The 22,225-nt window shown below is 41.5% G+C and overlaps 1 protein-coding gene across 11 annotated transcripts in view; it reads left to right on the top strand.

Annotated features, from left to right (window-relative positions):
• Positions 1–22,225, top strand: part of WWOX (WW domain containing oxidoreductase) — a 934,084-nt gene that overhangs the window by 37,777 nt on the left and 874,082 nt on the right. For all 11 annotated transcript variants that reach the window (XM_014845630.3, XM_070500695.1, XM_070500696.1 and 8 more), the window contains exon 5: positions 11,147–11,253. In XM_014845630.3, the coding sequence (XP_014701116.1) occupies positions 11,147–11,253 (107 nt within the window). The remainder of the gene's footprint in view (positions 1–11,146; positions 11,254–22,225) is intronic.

Consider the following 22,225-nt stretch of genomic DNA (forward strand, 5'->3'; position numbering starts at 1 on the left):
TTGAATTGAGATGGTGTCAGCGTTTGTGTTTAAAGAAACAGAACAACAGAAACACACACAGCCAGGCTACCGTTAGATTTTATAAAACGTAAAAAAGCAATTCTATTAAGGATTGTATAAGGGGATGATCTGGGTTATATAGATGATCAGGGATTCTTTTTTCTTAATGACTACAAGGTAAGAATTATCCTTTAAGTGTTTTTGCATTAAACGAATTTGCTTTAAAGTGCTGTATATTTTTGTTTCCTTGTTGTATGTTTTTTCTTTTTTTAATCCTTTTTGGTGAGGAAGATTGGCCCTGAGCTAACATCTGTTGCCAGTCTTCCTCTTTTTTTTTTTCTCCCCAAAGCCCCAGTACATAGTTGTATATCCTAGTTGTAGGTCATTCTAGTTCTTCCATTTGGGATGCCCCCCCAGCATGGCTTGATAAGTGATCCAAACCATACAACCCTGGGCTGCTGAAGCAGAGTGTGCAACCTTAACCACTGAGCCACAAGGCCAGCCCCCTTGTACATTTTAAGCAAATTTTTCATTTTAGTAGTTATTGCTTCTTAAGCAGTCCTGGTAATTGTCCAGTTACTAATTCTGTTTCCTCATAAGAAGGAGCTGTAGGAGTCACTGATTTTAAATGTACAGGTCATGGTGGACCCAGAGAGCACAAAGTTAATGGAACTCTCTCCCTGCGTCCAGCTTCGATGACTGAATTTAAGTCATACTTCCAAGAAGTTGCATCCTAAAAAGTTATAAACAATGGAGAATGAAAAGTCAATTTGGACCCTTTAAAAGGGAGCCTCAGAACAGTGCCGCACTTTCCCAGCCTGGTGTTTTGAGCACATCCACGTGACTTTGGGAGCATAAAGAATTTAATCTTTTCAAGAGGCAAAGTATTATGCCACTTTTTAAAAGGTGAGAGCCAAGGTCGATCTGAAATTTTTTAAAAAAGGGCTTGAATTAGAAAGGTGGTTACATTGCCAACATTGAAGATGTAGGCTGGAGCAGGCTTTTCATTTCTGGGAGCTCTCAATGGAATGGAGAAGTTACTTTTTAAAAAACCACTCCTTCCTAACCACTTCTCAATGGAGTGGAAAATGCATTGGGAGACAGGCTGATCGTGGACCCGCTGGTCGTTAAGAGAGTAAAAGGGGTCTCTTTTTGGACAAGTGCGGGTGCAGGACCTTCGTGGCAGCCCTGTTTGCTCTAAATCATAAAGAACCCTGTCTTGAGCAGACGACAGAGTAACGGGGGCTGCAGTCCTGAAAGGAAATCCTGGCCCAGCTGTGAAAACAATGAACCACTCAGTAATATAATACAGGCGTGCTTGCAGATTCAGAGTTGCCTTCTCTTCTCCTCTTGAAGTGGCTATAAGTTAATCCATCAAAGTCAACAGGGCCAAACTTCAGGGTAAATCTTTCCACTTCTAACCACGCAGAAACACTTTGGTTCTTTTAGTAGATACTGCTGTGAGTGTGGAATTAGAAGAGGTGACACTGTGTGTGTGTGATTTGTTAGTTATAATGGCTTGCCCTCCAAAGAACGTTGACTTGAGCCAAACAGCATGTGCTGGGTTTGAAATTATAGAGCCATCATCTTCTCTCCTGTATTAATTCCAGCGAGTGAAAGAAGCTGTATCTTGTTGAGAGCCCCAAAGGGACGCCGTGGTCTCTATATCCAATAAGCTGGATTTTTACAACTTTTTACTAGGAAGCCTTTGTTTTTGTTTCTCCTATTTCGTCCTGTTTTTATTTTTCTTCCTGGGGATCAGGGCCAAGTTTATAAATGTGCCATGTGCACTTTGTTAGAAAAATCCAGTGTGGCATTACTTTCTTCTTATGCGGGGGGCATTGTCTTTATTTTTGACTTTAATAAAGATAGTCCTCTAAAGTTTGGCACTGAAGCCTTTTAGAAAATAAAGAAAAAATTTGAGTACATCTTGTAACAGCTATGGTGTTAAGATGGTCCCTTGTAAGATAACTTACTGAAAGTGTAGAGGTGGGGTTAAGTCTGCATTGTAAGTTTTGACCTTGGAGAATGTGGAGAGCAATTTCATTTCTGTGGATTAGTTACCCCGTCTCATAGGCCTCACACAGAGAAAGGTTTGTGAAAGTAAAGGATGGTGTTAATTCTGAGACCCACGATGAAGTATTAAATGAGAGAAAAGATAATTTGATAATGCATCACTGTTTGGGGATAGATTCCATACAATTAAGTATGTTTATGTGTAAAGTAACTGAAGAGGCTTAAATCCTTTGCCTTGATGTGATGACATAATATCCACAAAGAATACCTATGAAATTCTGTAAGTCATATTTAACAGATACAGTTAGCAGACAATGGGCTGGTGAGCACTGTTTCAAGTTGGATTTTCCTGCCTTCAAGGAGCTCCTGGCTTGTGCTTTTAACCCCACATGGTGAGTGTGTGGTGGTTTGGGGGCTGGATCGGGGTGGGAGGACACCTGCTTTGAACTCAGGTCACATCACTTGGGGATCTGCTTCCTTTTTTGCCCTCTGATCTTGGAGTCCCATAGCTTCTGGGATTATTGGTTTTCCCATATATGAGATGATGACAATGACACTTCATAGGGTTTCTGTGAAGTGTACCCTAGAATTAGATCATGTATTTCATGAAGCACCCGGCATGGTGGCCAGCACATAAACACACCTCCGTGTCCTCCTCCTCACCTTCTTTCCATGGTCTTCTCTAAAAATCAGGATGCTCAGAAAATACATTGTTCAGAGTAGAAGTAGGTTTCTGTCTTTCCATTCCTAGTTTCCTTGATTTCTCTGTGGTAAAATTTGTAAAGACCTATAAATTATCAATTAGATATCATTTAGTTTTTTATTTTTAGTTTCTTACTATAAATGGCATTCATACATATGTTAAAAATTGAAATACCACGGATGTTATCAAATGCAAAATAAGTCTTCCTGGGGCTGGCTCGATGGCGCAGTGGTTGTGTTTGGTGTGCTCTGCTTTGGCAGCCCAGGGTTCACAGGTTCGGATCCCTGGTGCAGACCTACACCCCTCATCAAGCTATGCTGTGGCAGCATCCCACATACAAAAAACAGAAGAAGATGGGCACATATGTTAGCTCAGGGCCACTGTTCCTCAAGCAAAAAGAGGAAGACTGGCAACAGGTGTTAGGTCAGGGCCAATCTTCATCACCAAAAAAATAAAAAATAAAGTCTTCCTTGCCCCAACAAATGGCTCTCTTGCCAAAACAATGTTAGTCCATATTTAAGCACCTGCCTCCCCTCTCTTTGTGTTTCAACAGCAGGGTCATATGTGCATGCTATTCTGTACTTCGAGACTTTTTTTCTTAATCATATAATATAGGGATGTTTCCTTGTATCTTCATATCATTTCACCTCATTCTTTTTAACTGCAGTACACTATTTTGTTCTGTGCGTGCTATGTAATTTATTTAACCTAATTGCTGAACATTTCAGTTGATTCCAGGTTTTTGGCTGTTACAAACAGTGCTTGTTGAATATTCCTCTCGTATTTTTACTCGTGTGGAAAAATATATTTGTAGGATAAATTTCTGGATGTGGAATACCTGGGTCAAGGGCATGTCTGTGTATAATTTGATAGATACAGCCCAGTTGCCCCCACAGATGTTGAGCCGTTTTGTATTCCACCCCCCTACCCCACCTCCATTATTATATGCAGTTGCCTGGTTCCCCAACACCCTTACTGACAGGGACACTGCTCAGTTTCTTTGTCCTTTCAGAATCTGTCTTCATCGGGGCTGCATAGGACCATGTTAATTGTAATCTCTGGGCACTTTCTCACTGTGATTCCTAACAAGTGGAGTCTGGACTGTCACTGGCAGGTCAAATGAGAACTTACTCAACCCGCTCAGTGGCAGCACCAGTAGGCAGCCTGGGGGGGGTCAGTCCTGCCTCTTGAGAGATCCCAGGCAGTCACTTGAAATTTATTATATAGCTTTACAAAACATTACAGTCTCAGCATTATACTGCCCAAAGCACGGAAATGTAGCCTGGTGATATTTCAAAAAGATATTCCACGTGAAACAACTGTTTCCTGCTTCTGTATTCTCGTCTCTTGAATTGGTGTCTTTCTTTGGTAAATATTTATATTTGAGACCTATTTATGTTGTAAGTGGTATTTAGGAGCCTCTGTGTGGTACTTGTTGCTAGCTGTAGATAACGCATACATTTAAAAGCAGGGCTGGTTATGACTTATTTTTCTCTGGGGAGACCTGTATAGTTTTATAATTTCTTAAGAGTTGGCAGCTGTGGCTAGTGTTTAGCGAGCGCGATTTCTAACTCTTTGTAACTCGGGACTATTCTGGATCATTCAGGTGGTTAAGATAACTACAGAAACAGCGGTATGGATTGTCTGGTCACTGCACTTGTGGCGTTGACCTTAGAGTTGTGGTGACTGTATGTCCTAGAACTTCATCTGAAATGCCCTGGGAGAGTTAGATTCCACTATCGTAGTCAATGTCGTGTCACCATAATTTCATTTATATTAATCAGATCAGTTTGGAAAGTATAGTCCTAGTGCTTATGGGAGAATGTTGGAGAAACTCACATTCTTAAAGCTAGTGGTTTCTTAACACAAAAATTGTCCCCAAATTGGAATTGTCCCAAAATCTGAACTCAAGATGAAAGGCAGCTTTAGGCTTATCTTCTTGCTCTATATGTGACAGTGGATGTCCAGGGAGGGAGACCACTTGTGCTGGAAGATTCTGCAACTTGTTGGTTGGTTCCTAAAGGTTGCTTTGGTGGTATGTTCTTCAGCAGGATGGGGATCACCATCTCTGTGGTCTTTTGTGTACAGTTACAAGTAACATGTGTCTCCAGTGTTTCACAATTATAAATTAATAATAACAACCCATTAGAAATTACGGGTGTTGTAAGCCCCAACTCCTTTGGGCATCTTAATAAAAATGATAATTAAAACCATAATTTACGGTAAATGGGGACACTGCCCAACTAAATCCACAATATGGAGAAAATTAAAAAACTCAAACCAGAAGGAACCTTGCTACCATGGGGGAAAAATGGCCTTGTTCTTAGCTCCTACTTGAGTGGGAGCTTTGTTCATATTTGTGGGGCCTGGGTTCCCACCCTGATGTTCTCTGTGCCTGAGGAATCTGTCACTGTGTCCCCACCCACCAGCGTACCAGTGAGTCTCAGTGGGTGTGGCCGCTGCTTCATCCCTCTCCACCACCACGCACAGATCTACTCCTCCTTTCTATTCCCGGACTGGGTAAACCTCACCCACAGCCTGGCTGGCATCTTCAGAGACCTTGGATCCTCCCTCAAACTTAGACTCAGGCAGTCATCAGCCTTTGTAGATTTTTGCTTCTCAGACGGTTTCCTAATTTATCCCCTTAGCTGCTCAACATAAGAGGGTACCTCTTCCCCTCCTGGCTGGTCACAAGGCTTCAGTGTCTTCAGCCAGTTCATCTTCTGTGTGACCACCAGAGATATCTTGAATGGATAAAATAATAATAATGATAATTTATAGTGCTACTCTCTCTTCAAATTCGTTCACAGGCTCCCCGCCACCTGCAAAATAGTCCCACAGTTTTAGCTTGGTGTGCGGGGTTTCATCTCCCATTGTGTTCCCTATTCTTCATTCATATGGGCCCCTCACCAACCATTAACCTTGTTTTGCCGTGCACTTTGCCTTTTTTTTTGCATGACTGGTTCATTTTTATGTCCTTTGGTCCCAGAGTAGTTTCTGCTACCACGCAGTGACATGTGGGGAATGCAAAGAAGGTGAGTGAAGAAACTTGCACCGTGTATCCAAATTCCTGCAGATCCCTGCGTCCTTACCCTTGCATTTCTGTCTTTTCAAAGCTGAGTCTGCTGCCAGGTCTTCCAAGGCGTGGCTAGCATCCTGATCTTCTCATGCTTGACAGAGTGGGGTTTGACATAGCTTAAATAAAATCCCAAACAGGTCCGGGTGAAACATTCTTTGAGATTCCGCAGTTCGGATGTGAACATTGTGATTGAGGCAGTTTTGTGGAAAGGCTTAAGCCATTGTCTCTGGCAGGAATATTCCGCAGAACATGTGCATCTGAGCATCAAATGCCTGCAGAGGCCTGGCAGGTAATGTCAGCATTGTGGGTGGTGACCGTGGCCAACAGGAGGGCACAAACCCCATCCCTAGTCTGCAGCAGCTCCTTGGCCCACCTGATAGTCTCCAGATAGGACAGGGGGCCCAGTATGCTCCCATCATAAGCTTTTTCAGAGAAGTTGGACATCTACCTTTGGATATGTGATTTCCTCCATTATTTAATACTGGCAAGTAATTCATATTAGGAAGGGAAGGAGAAAAGAAGGAAGGAACGGAGAGTGAGAGGGGGAGAGAAAAAGGGAGGAAAGAAAGGAAGGAGGAGGGAAGGAAGGAAGAAAGGGAGGAAGGGAGACCGAGTGAGAGCCACACAACACAAAACAGGTCCATGATTTTATTTATCCTGTGATGACCAGTTTGTAACCTCTATTCTAGAGGATGAAAACCAGTGTAATACAAGTGGGTATTGAGTATTTTTTTTGGTGTTTTCCCTTTTAAGCGACTTTAATGTCTGTATGCAAAGCTTGAAACTCAAGACAGCGAGATATTAAACCTCCACAGCCACTTAATTTTCCCGATTGGATCAGATGTAACAAGTGCTAGAAAATGGATGCAACCCATTGTTTTAAAATGTCTTCCTTTATTTTCTTTATATTATTAGCTTTAAATATTCTTTTGAATGTACCCTTGCCACCTCCATGCAGTTAAGCTGGTTCAATTTAAACATTGTCATAAAGTTAATTTTTTATAAGATGAATCAGGTTATTAAATTTAGTAAACCATTGCCTTCATTATTTTGCACAAACTCTGGCACCGTGCAGAATTGGCTTAGCACTACTACATTTAGCTAATTAAACTGGTCATCAGCTGTGGTATTACGGGAGTGAGGGATGCTATTCTCATGGGCTTTTCCAGGACTTCAGCAGTAGGTAGCATTATTAAACTTTTTTTTTCTTTTTTATAAAACTCCACACTCTAGAGATATGGTTTACTATAAAAGTGTTATTGTCCTTCCTGTTAAACCATCATCTTTTGAAATATCCATGCTTTGTTTTTGCTCCAAAGGCCATTGCAAAGGATAGGAAAATGGAGTTGTCTGTCACAGCTTTTAAAAGTAGACCAGCAATATGTAACGTGTCGCTTAGATAAAGGAAGATGGAAGGCTCTGAGTGTAATTTTACACGACACAGGGACGGATGACTTAACCGTAACTGCAGTCAGGCATTAACTGAAGGAGAGATGGTGCTAACTTGTGCCCGCAGCCTGTTGCTGCCATCATATCAGATGCTCTTTTAGGTAATAAAAATCCTTTGCCGTAGGTTATTTTGTCAAGTAAAATAGCATGACTTCACAGGTTTGTTTGGAAAGAAAAAGGGCATGCTTTCCCCCCACAGATTTCTAAGTAGTGTCATTCAAAACGGCAGGGGATGTCTTTGCAGGATTGTGATGTTTATTCATTGTTAAAAAGGAAGTTAGAGGGCCATCAGTATTGTTTGAGACAACTGGGATTGTTTAAAAATAGTCCAGAATTGTAGCTTATTGGCTATCTGTAAGAACCATTCATTTCTTTGGCAGATATTTATTGAATCCTACTGGGTGTTAGTCCCATGGGATACAGAGATGAAAAAGGCACAGATACTAAGGAGTTTATAGTTAACCTGCTAAATTAGATAACTAAAGCCCTGGGGCCTGCCTGGGCCTGCATTGTAGTGATGCTCTTTCCATCCATTAAAATATGGTCATTGACAGATGACTGAGCACTGTGGCTACCATCTTCCTCCACTGCCCTACATCATTTTTCCATTTTATAACCTCTGAGGAAAATGTGATGAAAAAGACTTCTGATAATCGCCCTGACCTGGAAATTTCAGAGAGACACAGAGTCCGCCATTTTCAACAAGATCTCCTGGGTATGTGAAGTCCTAGGATTGCAAGTGAAGTCACTTTGGCCACTTCACGTTCCCTCCATATGGCCGTCAGCGTTTCATTAGCCTGATGGATGTAGCTCATCAGTCAGCAAGACTTCGTCCCATCCTTCTCCTATCCAGTTTGCAACAGCTGGGCTACAAAAGCTGGTGTTTCACTTCTCTCTCTTTTCCCAAGTGATCTGGGTACCTTTTCCTCACTGGTGATAAAGGGTGCAATTGGCATCGTGGATAAAAATGAGTAAATTTCAGGTTTTTGTCTTCCTGCTCATAGCTTGAAGATATGCCTTTAGGCACCTTTTACTACAGACACCAAAGAGGAGGCAAATAGCTTTAGATATTAAATATTTCAGATTTGAAATCCTTTTGCATTATTTTAACATCAGATTCAAGTATAGAAGGTTATTCTTAGATAATGGTAAGTGAATATCTTGTGATACAGAACTTGGCATAATCTGAAAAAATAAGCTATCTCAACAATGAAGTTCGAGTATGTTTTGGGGCCAGTATTCAGACAAATGGAATGGAGATCTTGTAGCTAATTTCTTTAAATTCTGCTTGATGTAATTGCCAGTCAGTTCTTGGGTTGCTGTTGGGAGCAGATCTAGGAGAGAGTTAAGTTTTTAGTAATAATGACTGAGCTATTTGTAGGTCATACAAATCAGATAGGAGGCATAGGACTTTCTACCAAGAATTTTGGAAAGAGGAGGGACCTAACATTTGTTTCCCACCTTCTGTGGTTATATTAGGCTCTTAGTGTATGTTTTTGACTTACCCTCATATTAAGAAAAGATAACTGAGTTTCTATTGGGTTAAAGGCATAGTTTTAGGTGCCATAGCTTATAAATAGCTAGAGCTAGGATCAACACAAGTGTGTCAAACTCCTGAGTTTGAGTTTTCCACTATGCTGTGCTGGCTTCCCTTGAGAACTGGTTTATGTACACAGACTGGCTTCCATGAAGTTTAGATATATGTAAGCCATATGAATGAATGAACTTTGATAGGCTCTTTCACATGGCAGTCCCAGTAAGATAATGATACTCTTCTGATTTTTCATACATGGTAACATTATCTTGGAAACAGTAATCTTTGGTCATTTGACATGGATTTGGCTGAATTACATTGCTGCTTTCTTTTGTAGAATTATTACTTTGTTGTTGCGGTATACTCTATATGGTCTTCCCCAAAGCTTACAAGATAACGGTATTTTACAGTTTAGAGCAGTGATGTGGTGCTCAAGCTCTGAAATTGGATTGCCCACTTTTCTCATCTCTTTTCAGATTAGTAATGTATAAGAGTTCTAGCTGCTCCATATCCTTGCCCACATTTGGTGTGGTCATTTTATTTTTTTTAGCCATTCTAGTAGTAGATACATAGCAGTATATGATTGTATCTTTAATTTGTATTTCCCTAATGACTAGTGAGTTTGAGCCTTATAAAATAGTTGAGAAATTTTTCTTCTTTTTCTATTATGTAGAAGAGTTTGTGTAAGATTGGTGTTTTTATTTTCTTCAGTGTTGGTAGACTTTACTGTTGAAGACATAGGGATCCAGAGTTTTCATTTTGAGGAGATTTTGAAATATGGATTAAGTTTCTTTAAATATGTGGAAATCTTCAATTTTTTAAATCTCTTCTTGCAGCAGTTAAGTAGTGTCTTTCTGGGAATTTGTCTTTTTCACCTGTATCTTAAGTTTACGGGTGCAAAGTGATTTGTCATATCTTTTTAAGATCTTTCTAAGGTTTGCAGGATCTGTAGTGATGTCCTTTTATTTGTTCCTGATATTGGTCATTAGTATGCTTGCTTGTGCATGTGCTTTCTCTGTTAGTCTTGCTAGCCTTTTATAAATGTTATTAGTTTTTTTAAGGAAATGACTTTTGGCTTCTTTGTTCCTCTGTATTTTCTGTTTTCATCTTTGTTAGTTTATCTTTTTATTTTTATTACGTCCCTCCTGCTTTCTTTAGGTTTAATTAGCAGCTTTTAAAATTTTCTAACTTAATGGATGCTTAGCTCATCTTCTGTTCTAATATATGTATTTAAGGCTACAGACTGTCCTTTGTCCATGGCTTTAGCTATGTTTGATAAGTTTTGATGTGTAGAATTTTTATAATCCTTCAGTTTAAAATATATTCTAATTTTCATTCTAATTTTTTGAATCACAATTTTTTATTTATTTAAAAATGTATTGGTTAATTTCCAGCTAGGGGAATCTTCTAGGATCTTATGTTGATTTCTAGTTTTGTTCCATTGTGGTTAAAGAGCATACTTTTCAATTTTAATCTTCTGAAATGTGTTGAGATTCGCTTTTGGCCCTGCACAAGGTCAGTTTTGGTAAATATTCTTTAAGTACTTGAGTGTACAGTCTGCTGTTGTGTTCAACATTTAGCATACTCAGTTATTTCCAATTTATTAATCTCTTGGCCTTTCAACTCTTCCAGACCTTGGCCCAAAATATTCTCAGTCATAGTGTCCCTCTGATGCCTTCAGAGAGATATGTGTGCGTGCGTGTGTGTGTGTCTGTGCGTGCTGTTTAGTTCAGCTTTTCTAATTGTTCCCAGTAGCAGGGTGGATCTAAGAAACCTAGGTTGCCATTGCTGGAAGCAGAGGTACTGGAGGCATTTAGCACAGTGCAGAGCACATTGTCAAGAACTTAATGAATGCTGTTTGTTCTATTTTCCACGTCTGTTTTCTCTTACTAGACTGTAAACTCTTTGAGGGCAGTGACCATGTGTCAGTCTTTATACATCCATATTCTTTATATTTAGCACAGGATGTGGTCGTTATTAAGCAGTGGTTAGATGGCTGACTATGCCATGAGCTCTTCTATGGGTTGGCCTTCACCTTTGAAAACACTGTGTTCCTAGGGCAGGTTTTCTCAGCCTCAACACTGTTGACATTTTGGGCTAGATGATTCTTGGTTGTGGGGCTGTCCTGTGCTTTGTAGGATATTTTGTAGCATTCCTGGCCTTTACCCATGAGATGCCAATAGCACCCACCCCAGTTCTGGCCCCTGAAAATGTCTGTAGACATTTGCAACTATCTTCTAGGGGGCAAAATTGCCTCCGGTTGAGAACCACTAGGGTAATGTGTATGGTGCTCAGTAGGGCCATTCAGCATGACTCAGTGTTTTCCATTTGTGTTTTCTAATGTCGGCTTTCCTTTAAACCATAGGGTTTGAAACTGCCAAGTCTTTTGCCCTCCATGGTGCACACGTGATCCTGGCCTGCAGGAATATGACAAGAGCCAATGAAGCTGTGTCACGCATTTTAGGAGAATGGGTAAGCAAGCGCTTGACTATTTTTTTTTAATCGTCAGATACATGCGCTGGGATAAACACAAGGCGGTTTTAGTTCAGTGTGTAAAGTTTATTGCTCTTGGAATAATGTTTTCTTTATTTTTCAAGTCATTTTCAGTTTGTTTACTTTATGAATGAAAGGACAAGCAAGCCTGTTATTATGCACACATTTGTTTATAGTTCATTGTCAGTGTCATCTGCTTTATTAGTCGGAGGTCTGAGAATGTTTACTCATTTAGTTCACTTATTAAGAAAAATAAAATGTGGTTAACGCCCGTCAATGCAACTAAGATGTTGCTTTGCCTTATGGTTTTTAGGATTAGAAAGGAGCAGGCTTTGACCCTGTCTCTGGTTTCTCCTTTTTGCTTTTCTCTCTCCATGTAGATGTTGGTGTTGATATTTCTCTGCATAAACATTTACTGAGGGCTAACTGTGCTCTTGGGGCTGACAATATAGCATCAAACAAAGCAAATCCCTGCCCTCCTGGGCTTGCCTGCTGAGTAGGAGAAACAGACCACGAAGGGGTAATTACATTGAATATTTAATGTAATGTCAGTTATAACGTAATGTTGTTATAAATATAACGAAGGACGGTAAAGCAGAGTGAAGGATGCAGAGTGACAGTGTGAGCTATTTTGATTGTGTGGTCAGGAGAGACCCTTCTAAAGTTATGACATTTGATCTGAGACCTGAATGAAGTAAAGAAGTAAACTGTGCGAATGTCAGGGGAAGTACTTTCTAAGCAGTGGGAACAGCATTTGCAAAGGCACAGAGGTAGGAGGGTGCCTGGAGGAGTCAAGGATCAGCAGGGGGGCTAGTGTGGCTGGAGGCAAAAGGAAGGGGAGGAGGTCACAGAGGTGCTCCCAGGCTGTTACATAGGGTCTCAGAGTCGATGGTGAGGAAGATGTTAGAGAGATTAAACCAGAGAGTGACACAGGTTGATCGATTTTTTAACGTGATCACTGGGCTTCGGCATGGAGTACAGATTGCATTCATTCATTCACTTATTTAGGAAGTGCATCACTGTCCTCGGTACTAGGGGGTCTCCTGTTAAGGAAAAACAGACATTACCACTGTCTTGGTAGAGCTTTCAGCCCAGAGTGGAAGTCAGATTTAGCCCAAGAAACATAACCATCAATGTAAACTTGAAATGGTGGTAAGTGGTACTGTGGAGTATGTGGTACTCCAAAGTGGTGAATAATGCCAGGGAGGTGGGGACATTTGGAATCCCCAAGAATGGAGTCACTGAGATGAGATCTCCAGCAAGACCAGGGGGAGGGTGGAGGAGGGTCAGATGAGGTGGAGGGAATGGCCTGTACTTGGCCCTGGGAAGAGGAGGAGGCAGTCACATGGCTGGGAGCAGAGCATGAAGGGGGTGGGATAAACCTTGCCAAGAGCGTGTCTTCTTTTTCTGAGTACCGTGAAAGATTTCTTGCCATCTGAAGAAATAGACCACGGTTTATTTAAGAGAATGTCTGGTGTGCTGGACTGAAAGTCAAGAAAAGGAAGATTTGTTTCTGCTTTTTAGGTATATTTCAAATGAAATATTTCAAAGTCAGTATGTTTCAAATGAACACTTTTCCTGACTCACTGCATTCATTATTTTGGGTTAAATTAAAAAAACAAAGCAAGGCTCAATTTTTTCTGATTATTTTAGCATCTTTCTAACTCTAAAGTAGAGTTGTAACCCTAACTCTGAAAGTAATAACCCCTATTAGGTGGTATGGTAGTCGTCTTTAGAGACGTGTAAGGAGATCCAATGGTGATATATGCATGTGGTTAGAATCTTCATACAGAATGGGAAGGTGTAAAATAAAAAGTGAAAGTCCTTCCCAATCCTTCTCTTGGAAGGTAAATATTTAAACCATTTCTTGTGTATTCTTCCGGAAAAAGGTTGTACATCCTAGAAAACACTCACATGCTGTTACGTACTTTGATTTTTTTCACGTAATCCTATAGGAGGTCTTTTCTTCTCAGTGCATATAGATCTAACTCATTGTTTTTAACTGCTATATAATATTCCATCCTGTGCTTATGCCATAATTTATTTAACTAGTCTCCCTTTTTGGTGGACATTTAGGTTGTTTTCATTGTTTTGCTATTCCAAGTACTGTTCTCTTGAAGTCCAGTCTCTCTTGCATTTCCATCCACAATTGGATCTCAGCTGTGCTGCAGTGAGCGTTCTTGATATATGCTTTTGTGAGTGCACCCACAGGGCAGAGTCTTAGCAGTGGACTCATTGATCCAAAAGCCATATGTATTTAAAATTTCGGTAGCAGTGTCCCAGTTGCCATCTAGTAGTGTTGTGCCAGCTTCTATCCTCAGTGTCAATGTGGAAGAGATCCTGTGGTCTAGCAGCAGAGACCCCAAACCTGTAAAATTTGCCCATTTGATGTTATATTTAAACTAGAAAAATCAAATTCCAGTAGCCCTTGTGATACCATAATAACCATATTGTACAATGATATTAATGTTTAAACCAGCCTTGGAAGATAATGCTAAAACACAATTACTTATGCATTTTAAAAATTGTCTTCCTGAGGCCGGCCCAGTGGCATAGTGGTTAAAGTTCACATGCTCCGCTTTGGCAGCCTGGAGTTCACAGGTTTGGATCCCAGGCACGGACCTAGCATCACTTGTCAAGCCACACTGAGGTGGCATCCCACATAAAAGAGGAAGATTGGCACAGATGGTAGCTCAGCAACAATCTTCCTCAAGCAAGAAGAGGAAGACTGGCAACCAATATTGGCTCAGGGCTAATCTTGCTCACACAAACAGACAAACAAACAAACATTGTCTTCCTTTTTCCTTACATGTGAGAACTTGGGGTCGACAAGCAATCCCAGAGAGAGAATTATCCAAAACTATTCACTGTCAGGGACATGAGCAAAGGAAATGGGAATGAAAACAAAACTCATACCCACATGGCTTTTTGCACATTAAAATCAGATTTTATAGGTTGTAGACTGAGGAAACTCAACCCTTTACTCATCTCTCATCTCTTTGCCTGTTCTCTGGGAATCTTGTGGTACCGTGTTCCTTATTCCCCCTAGATTATGATTTTGGAAGCTCACATCTAGTACCCATCCTCGATAGTGCTGGTCTGGTTCCCTTCAGGCCCTTCCTTACCTCATCTCTGCACAGGGATTTTATCTGGCACGTCGTTAAATACCACCTTCTTGTGTTTCTCAAGGTCAATTTGATCGACTCTATAGTTTTTCCAGCTGCTAGCCAACTTGAGCGTGTTCATACTTTTTCTGGGATGAGTCATATCAGTAACAGGGCCGGCAAGGCACTGCAACATACTGGCGCCTCACAGGAGATTCTCAAAATGGTTCAAAGTTTTTTGTTGCAGCAAAAGCTCACTCAGAAGTCTTTGGGCCTTTGGCTCAGCGTGGGCTCACACGTGCCAAGGCTCTGCGGGCATTCTCAGCTCCCGCTCTCGAGACGGAGTTCATGCCTCCTTCTCCAACTTGTTCTCTCCTGCCTGGCCTTTCACTTCCTGCCTTCACTGCATATCCTAGAATTGCTGTGTTCCAGAACATTCACGTCTGTCTCTAAGCCAGTGGAATATTATTCTCCCACCCATCAGGGGGCAGCTAACGACCACCATTTACTGTGTCCCTGTTGTGTCCTGTGTCCTGGGCAAGGCACTTTATATCGCATTCAGGAGGACATAAAAGCCTGGTTTTCTCCATTTTACAGAAGAGCCAATGGAGGGATCAGAAGGGTGAAGGGACTCACCCAGAGTCACACAGCTGGTGAACACAGAGGCGGGCTTCTGGCATGAGTGGTCCATCCGGCCGCAAACCCAAAGTCTACCTATTCCACCCCACGACCTGGCTTTTCTACCCCATCCAGCATCCTGTCCCTTCATTGCCTTTCAGGCTTTGCTTTCAGAACTGCTAGATGCTATTTGAGTGCTTCGTTTCAGGATTAATCACATTTCTCAGCGGAAGCAACTCTGATCTACCTTATTCGCCCAAGCAATCCATTTGCATTCAAGATATCCTTTTGTAGAGTTCTCAGACCACATTTGGGAAGGTCCAGCTATTTAATAAAATATAATTTAAATGAAAACATATTCCATATGGAATTGTATCGAGAGCCTATATGTAATTGCTACTACTAATAATTATTTCATGGGAAAATGCCCTCTTGCTGAGAGGTTTAGATGCTCCAAGTTAAAAAGAAGAGAAAGAATTGAAAACAATTAAAATTGGATAACATGGACAGTGCAGAAGGAAACCACCCCCTTGAAAGGCTAATCCATGTAGCATAATTAAAAATGGAAGGAGAGGGAGGACCATCGGCCACCAATCCTGGTTAAATAAAGAGTCTCTGGGAATGGGGTTTGTGCCTGTGTTGTTAAGCAGTCCACCATACGAGGATGCGATCTACCTCATTCACATCCTTAGCTGGATTACAGGCTAGTATCCCTCACCTCTCAGACAAGTACCTAATTTCTCCATATAGCTGGCTGAGTAGGAAGTGTAGCTTTCTATTTTCAGGATGGATTCTCTTTTATTTAGCAGCATGGTCTGTATGTTAGGATTCTGGTGAGTTCTCTAAGTCTGGGACGCTAATAGATGTGTCTGAATCCCTGCAGTGCTGTGGTTCCTACTTTCCTTTACTCAATACATATTTATCGGAGTGGGGTTTTGTTGCTCTCTTTATGGAGGTCTGGCATGTCCCACTCTCCATCCTAAGATCTGAGGACCTCCAACATTGCATGTAAAGAGCAATAGCTAATTAGGTATCAAAATGTTCCTTATAAACAGCCATAACAAGACCCCAACATCCCAATGTAGAGCTCTTGAAAGGTCTAAGTGGGGCTCCCATTTTCTCCTTGCTCTCACCTTATTACAATGTATAAATTTTAGATTGCTGAAACTTGGGATCTAAAACTTCCGGTCTTGACAAGGAAGGAGGTTGAATAGAGCTAAAGCAAATGGGCCTGAGGTCACCCACCTACCTACCAGTTTGTGCAGGAGGAAGAGGGGTGGGGTCGTGGAAGGGGGTGTCGGGGGGATCAAAAGAGAAGAAGGTATTGGTTAGAGTGGCCAACCTGCCTCACGTGTGCCAGGCCCTTTTGAGATCTGCTTGTCATGCAAGGAGTGGAACAGGAAGTACAGGAGAGCTCACATATGGGCGCTATGCATTAGTGAAATGTGAGGCCCTTTGAATGTTCTAATGCTCTAGTGTCTGCTGGTGATTGAGATACCAAGGAATTGGGCCAAAGTTGGCTGGCCTGGGAAGAGAGGCTGCTGGCCCTCCCTTGGAGTTATTATCCGACTCTCTCCTGATTCCCCAGAATGTGTCTTGGACCCATTCCCCCATCCTAAGGGAAGAGTGACCTAAGTTTGGTGAGAAGCTTTGGTCCCCAAGGAAGACTTCAACCCCGAGCTTTCCTAACTTGTCTTTTTATTTGGCCTAGACTTAAATCTTCCTGGAGACTAGTTAGGATGACATGCCATCGGCCAGGAGAATGCAACAGGGATCTGGCTCAGCTGCTTTTGTTTTCTCGTGGACACTTAACCAAGATTCCCAAGAGCCCCAGAGAAGCCAGGCTGGTGTTCTTCAAGATACCTCCAGGGCAGAGGTCCCTTGTGGGGGCAAATCATCTCCAGTTGAGAACCCTGCTCTGAAATATGCTGTATTGGAATGGCAAAAGTTAGAAGCAGACACGCCCTCTGACCTCGGGCAAGTTTCTTAACTTCTCTAAACCTTAATTTCTTAATATGTAAAATCCAAACACTAATATCCATGCCAGGAGATATATGTGGTTGTAAGTATTAAATGCATTGACTGTATGTGTATTTAACACATTGCCGGGCATAGATTAAGTGTTAGCTGCTGCTATTAACAGCGATAACAATAATAATTTCTTATTCGTACGTGAAGGTACAAAGTGGTGCTTACTTTTCTTAACCTCTGCAAGTGGTTGAGCTTGGTTGAAAGAGGAGCTGTAGGGAGGATGTTTATCAGCATGATTCAAATGGAGTTGCAATGAATTTTTTCTCTGTCTTCATCTGTCTGGACTCCTACATTTTAATAGATGTGTATTTAGTTTGTTGATTAGTATTTTCCAGTGGAGCCCATATTAGCACTCAACTGTCATTTGAAAAGCCATCTTAATTATTTATGTGATTGCTTTTTCTTTTATATTTACAAAGAAATACACTTTGCATATATTTAGGAAAGATGATTAAGGGATCAGTCATCAGGAACAGCAAGCAATGGTTTATATCAAAATGGTTATTGAGAAAGCAAGGAGATGAGGGGTAAAAAGAAAAGATTTATTAGTTAGAGGTAATAGAATATGCATGTTTTAGGGAGAGAGCACATGCTCGGTTGATTGTACCCACACAGTTTGATGCCAGAGAGACTGAAGTGTTGTAATTATTCTAGTTTTCAATAGAGTTGATACTGGATCTATTTATCTAGTTGGGGTGAAGGCATGTAGAAAGCTGACAGTATTATGTCATATCGTAGCCTCATTGATAAGGGTTGGAAATAATGATTTTAATATTATTTTCTGCTATGGAGTACTTGGTACCAACCAATGTATTAGGCATGTAGGTTCGACATTTTGCTGTGCTTTTAATGGATACTGACACCCTGTGTTTTCATGACATGATATTAAGGAGTGATGGGCTAGGATGCTGAGTAATACATAAATTGCTTGCACTTTTAAGAACCACTGGTGAAATCCAGCAACTTTCAGGCTCCTTCAAATCCACTCAGTGACTTTGTGATGTGGTATAGCTTTGGTGTTTGTGGGAATTTTCCCCAACCTCTTTTGATAATAAAAGCTTAAATCCCATAATTTGCCTTTACAGATCGGAGGACTTAGGTGGGATGCCTTCTTTTACGTGATGGGTGTGTATTGGGGGGAGGCGTGCAGCACGTGGGGTGGATAATTTACAAGCCTTAAGCCTGTCTAAACTGGTGACTTGGCTCGGAAAAGATGATGATTATTCAATGCATCACAAGTTGTAGGACTCATCCCCATTGTTTTGAATTATCTTCAGCTGAACAAAAATATAAAAACTATTAATACTATTAATAGTTATAGCTTATTGGGAAAAGTTCATCCTAAATCAGCTGCTAGATTTGTTCCTCATTTCTTTGCGTTAAAAATTGTTTTTATTTATAGTATTGGATTTTCAATAAATAAAGTATGATATAAATAAGTCTGTGAACCAGCAAGAACTATATAAACCACTTGCTTAAATCAATAAGCACACACACATACACACAAAGGTAAAGTTCTGGAGTTCTCCCTTGGGACATTTTTGTTTACAAAATGTCATATTATTATTGTCACCTGCAGGTTGGGTTGGGTATTCATATATATCTCCATACCAGGCACTGTGTTTAGCATTTAGTAATTAAATATTTATGTTACACATTAAACCCATTTTGCAGATGAGGCTTTGGAGGCTGGAAGAGGGGAAAAGGCTTGCCTAAGCCCATACACCTGAGAGCTACATGGTGGATCCAGGATTTGAAGCCGTATTTGCCCAACCCCAATGCCATCTTGTCACCCAATCCAAAGTTCCTGGTGTGCATTGTGTCAGAAGGCTGGCCTCTCTTTTTCAAGGACTTAGACAAAGATTGTATTCACAGAGATGTGCGCGTTTCTGTATGAATGTTTCTCTGTTCATGCTAGGAGGTTGCCTGTGGTTCCCTGGTCAAGAGAGCTTCATAATCTAACAAAGTTGATAGACCTCACCTCACTAAAAGAAGCTCTTTCCTTCCCGGACTTCCATTGAAGTGGTATATAGTGTATTTACTCTTCTATTTAAGTTAGCTGTTTGATCTTTCCTATAATAGGCCCAGGAAAGATTCCTTATTAGATAAAAAGTTATTCATCCCCCCCATGGACATGACCGGTTGCTAAAATATTCTGACTTTTCTTTGTCTCCAGAATGCCTAAGACTTGTGCTTAGCACTTATCCTCTAAGTTTTCCATTTTATTTCTCATTGCAAAAAGTTTGAGTTGACTTAGTCTTGATGTTATTCATTGTCCTTTGATCACCGTCTCTGTGTCTTTCTTTCTCTTTTTTTTTCTCCTGGCCACTGCTCGCAGTCTTGAACGGAATCTTTCAAACTTTATATTCACTGTAACCTTTGTGTAGCAAGGGCTGTGATTAACCACAGAGTTTTAAAGAGTGAAAGTCGAGCATAGGTGGCCAGCTCCAAACCATCACTCCCAATGATGTGAAAGCCAAAGCAGATACATCCTTTCCTTAATATGGGGGCCCCTGAGTGATTATTCAGCAACTTTGACAGTTTGAAGAGGTGGATTTCATATTCAGATGGTGTTCAGCCCATGGCTGAAAGGCTTGCGTCCGGCCACTGGGCATTTCGGCTCTGTTTTTTAAGAGGGGAAAAATATGCTTGAGACTGTTTTACATATTTATTGTGGGGCATTTCCAGAGAGTCTCAGGTGTAGCAGGTGTTAGATTAAACACAGAGGAGAAACATTCCTTGTGCCAATCAAACCTCTTCCGGGAAGACAAGTAGAGATACAGCTGTAGACGAGGCAGCCAGACTCAGAAGGGGGCAGCACACACTGCAGTAGGTTAAGGTCTATTTTAACCATATTCCTAAAATAGACTAATTTTTAATTTATAGGGAGACAGCCCAGGGGAGTAGAGGGAGCCCCAGTTTTGGAGTCCTATAAACCTGAGATTATATCCTGGTTTGAGCAAGTGCTCACTGGGTATCCCTGGGCAAATTCGTTCATCTCTTTGAACCTTGGTTTATTTACCTGCAGAAATGGTAGCTTCAGGAGAAGCTGACTTGTTCTTTACAGATCCCTAAAATAAACAAATACTCTGAAACCTTGTTGGAAAATGTGTTTCCTCTTCTGGCTTTTTTTTCTTTTTTTAATAAATGATCAGTGTATTAGGAAGCAGCCAAGTCTTTCTTCACCTTCCCGTCGATATATCAGTTAATAGCGAGGTGAGCTGAGGTGAGGATCAGGGGACTCTCTCTATCCCTAGATGGGCGCAGAGGTGACTGTTCATGGTCCTGGTGCCCATGCCATGGGGTGGAGCTGGCTGGCCTTCTGCAGAGGCTGGGTTTAGTGTGAGAGAGAAGTGGAATTGGCAGAACCAACTCTGTGTTTCCAGAGGACTCACCTGGAACTAGTCCCTGCAGTCAACTGGGGCATGCGGGTGTAACTAGATTTTGAAGACCCTAAAAAGGGAAGCATTAGAAGTAGCTGTTGTGGTTTTAAAATCTGTCCAGAAGTTCTTTGATACTCTTCCTTTTAAGAGGTGGAGCCTAATTCTCCTCCCCTTGAGTGTGGGCTCTACTTAGTGACTCACTCTTTATGAATGGAATGTGGCAGAAATGATGGAGTATGACTCCCAGGAGAGGTCCTAAAAGGCATGCAGCTTCCTCCTTGCTCGCTCTCTTGGATGACTCACTCCGGGGGAGCTAGCTGCCATGTTGTGAGGATGCTCAAGCAACTCTATGGAAAGGCCCATGTGACAAGGAGCTGAGTCCTCCAGCCAACAGCCTCCTCCAGCCCAATCAAGCCTGCAGATGACCGCAGCCCCAGCTACAGATTGATGGCAACCTCATGGGAGATCTCAAGTGAGAACCACCCAGAATTCCTGACCTATATAAACTTGGTGAGATACGAAATGCTTGCTATTTTAAGCCACCACACTTTGGGGAAACTTGTTATGTAACAATGGCTAATGAACGCAGGTGCTATAGCTTCAAGGGGGAAAGGATCTCTGAGAGAAACTGGACAGTGAGTTCAAAGGACAAGACGTGAGGACTCACCCAGTGATTGCCTCTATATGCAAAGAATCTTAAGTTCTTAGGGTTGCATCAACCATACAGGTCACATTGTCTGACCCCTTTCTGCTGCTCAGACCATTTCTACAACATCACCGAACCAGAGGTCCTCCTGCTTTGCCTTAAACTCTTCCAGTGATAGGTAAGCTCCTCCTTCCCAAGGCAGCCCACCCTATCGCTGCATACCTCTTAATTAGAAATTTCTGCCTTTTATTGAAGGCAGAATCTTCCTCCGAGCCTCTTCTACCCATCCGCCCTGGTTCTGCCCTCCGAGTTCCACTGGGCTGCCTTCTCATCAGAACCCACCTGATACTCACATCTCTCAAATTCCCTCAATAATAAACCCAAAGTTATTGAAGACATCAGGTTACTAAAAGTTGTCAGTGAGGCTGGCCCCTCTCATTTCTTTGCAACCTCTGTCCCCCGTTTATTATTGGAGTTTGGGATGCGCATGGTAAGGCTCCGCAGCTGGGGAGAACTCCGTCTGCTCTGGTATCCTTCAGCAGGCAGCAGATGCAGAGCCCAGACCCGCTTTGCCTTCCCTGGAGTTAATGAATCAGTGCAAATGAAGAGCACAGTCTCCTTTTAAATGACTGAAGAACACTGCACTCATTTACCGACAATTCTCAGATTCTAATTGTTCCAGCTACAATGTGATCTGTAAACTGGGTAGCTGGGAGAAACTTCAATGCATCTTTGTAATGGCTTTGTTGTTGTTTATTGAGAGGGACTAATTAACTTTGATTATTGCACTAATATTATGGCACTTTGACAGCCCTTCAGATTTATGACTCTGGGAAAATAAACAAATGAAATGCAGGTGCTGGAGCAGAAAGAATAAGTTATTACTGAACTTTAATTACTTGGAATGTGTAGCCAGGAGAGAATTAGTTGATGAATTACAGGATGCTTAAAATCTACATCAAATTGTAAGCAATGTAAAGACAAAAGTGAAAAGGGGGGCTGGGAGGGTGCTATTTTTAAGGCAGGAAAGGATAGGACCCATCTGTAACAGTCTCAATAGTGCTTCATTGATTAATCCCAATGGTTTCCAATGCTGCAGAAACTTACACAGTTCTACCGGAAGCCTGATCCCTGACCTGCAGCGTCAGCATCACCTGAGAACTTGTTAG

Source organism: Equus asinus, chromosome 28 (assembly GCF_041296235.1).
Source record: "Equus asinus isolate D_3611 breed Donkey chromosome 28, EquAss-T2T_v2, whole genome shotgun sequence".
Classification (NCBI taxonomy): Eukaryota; Metazoa; Chordata; class Mammalia; order Perissodactyla; family Equidae; genus Equus; species Equus asinus.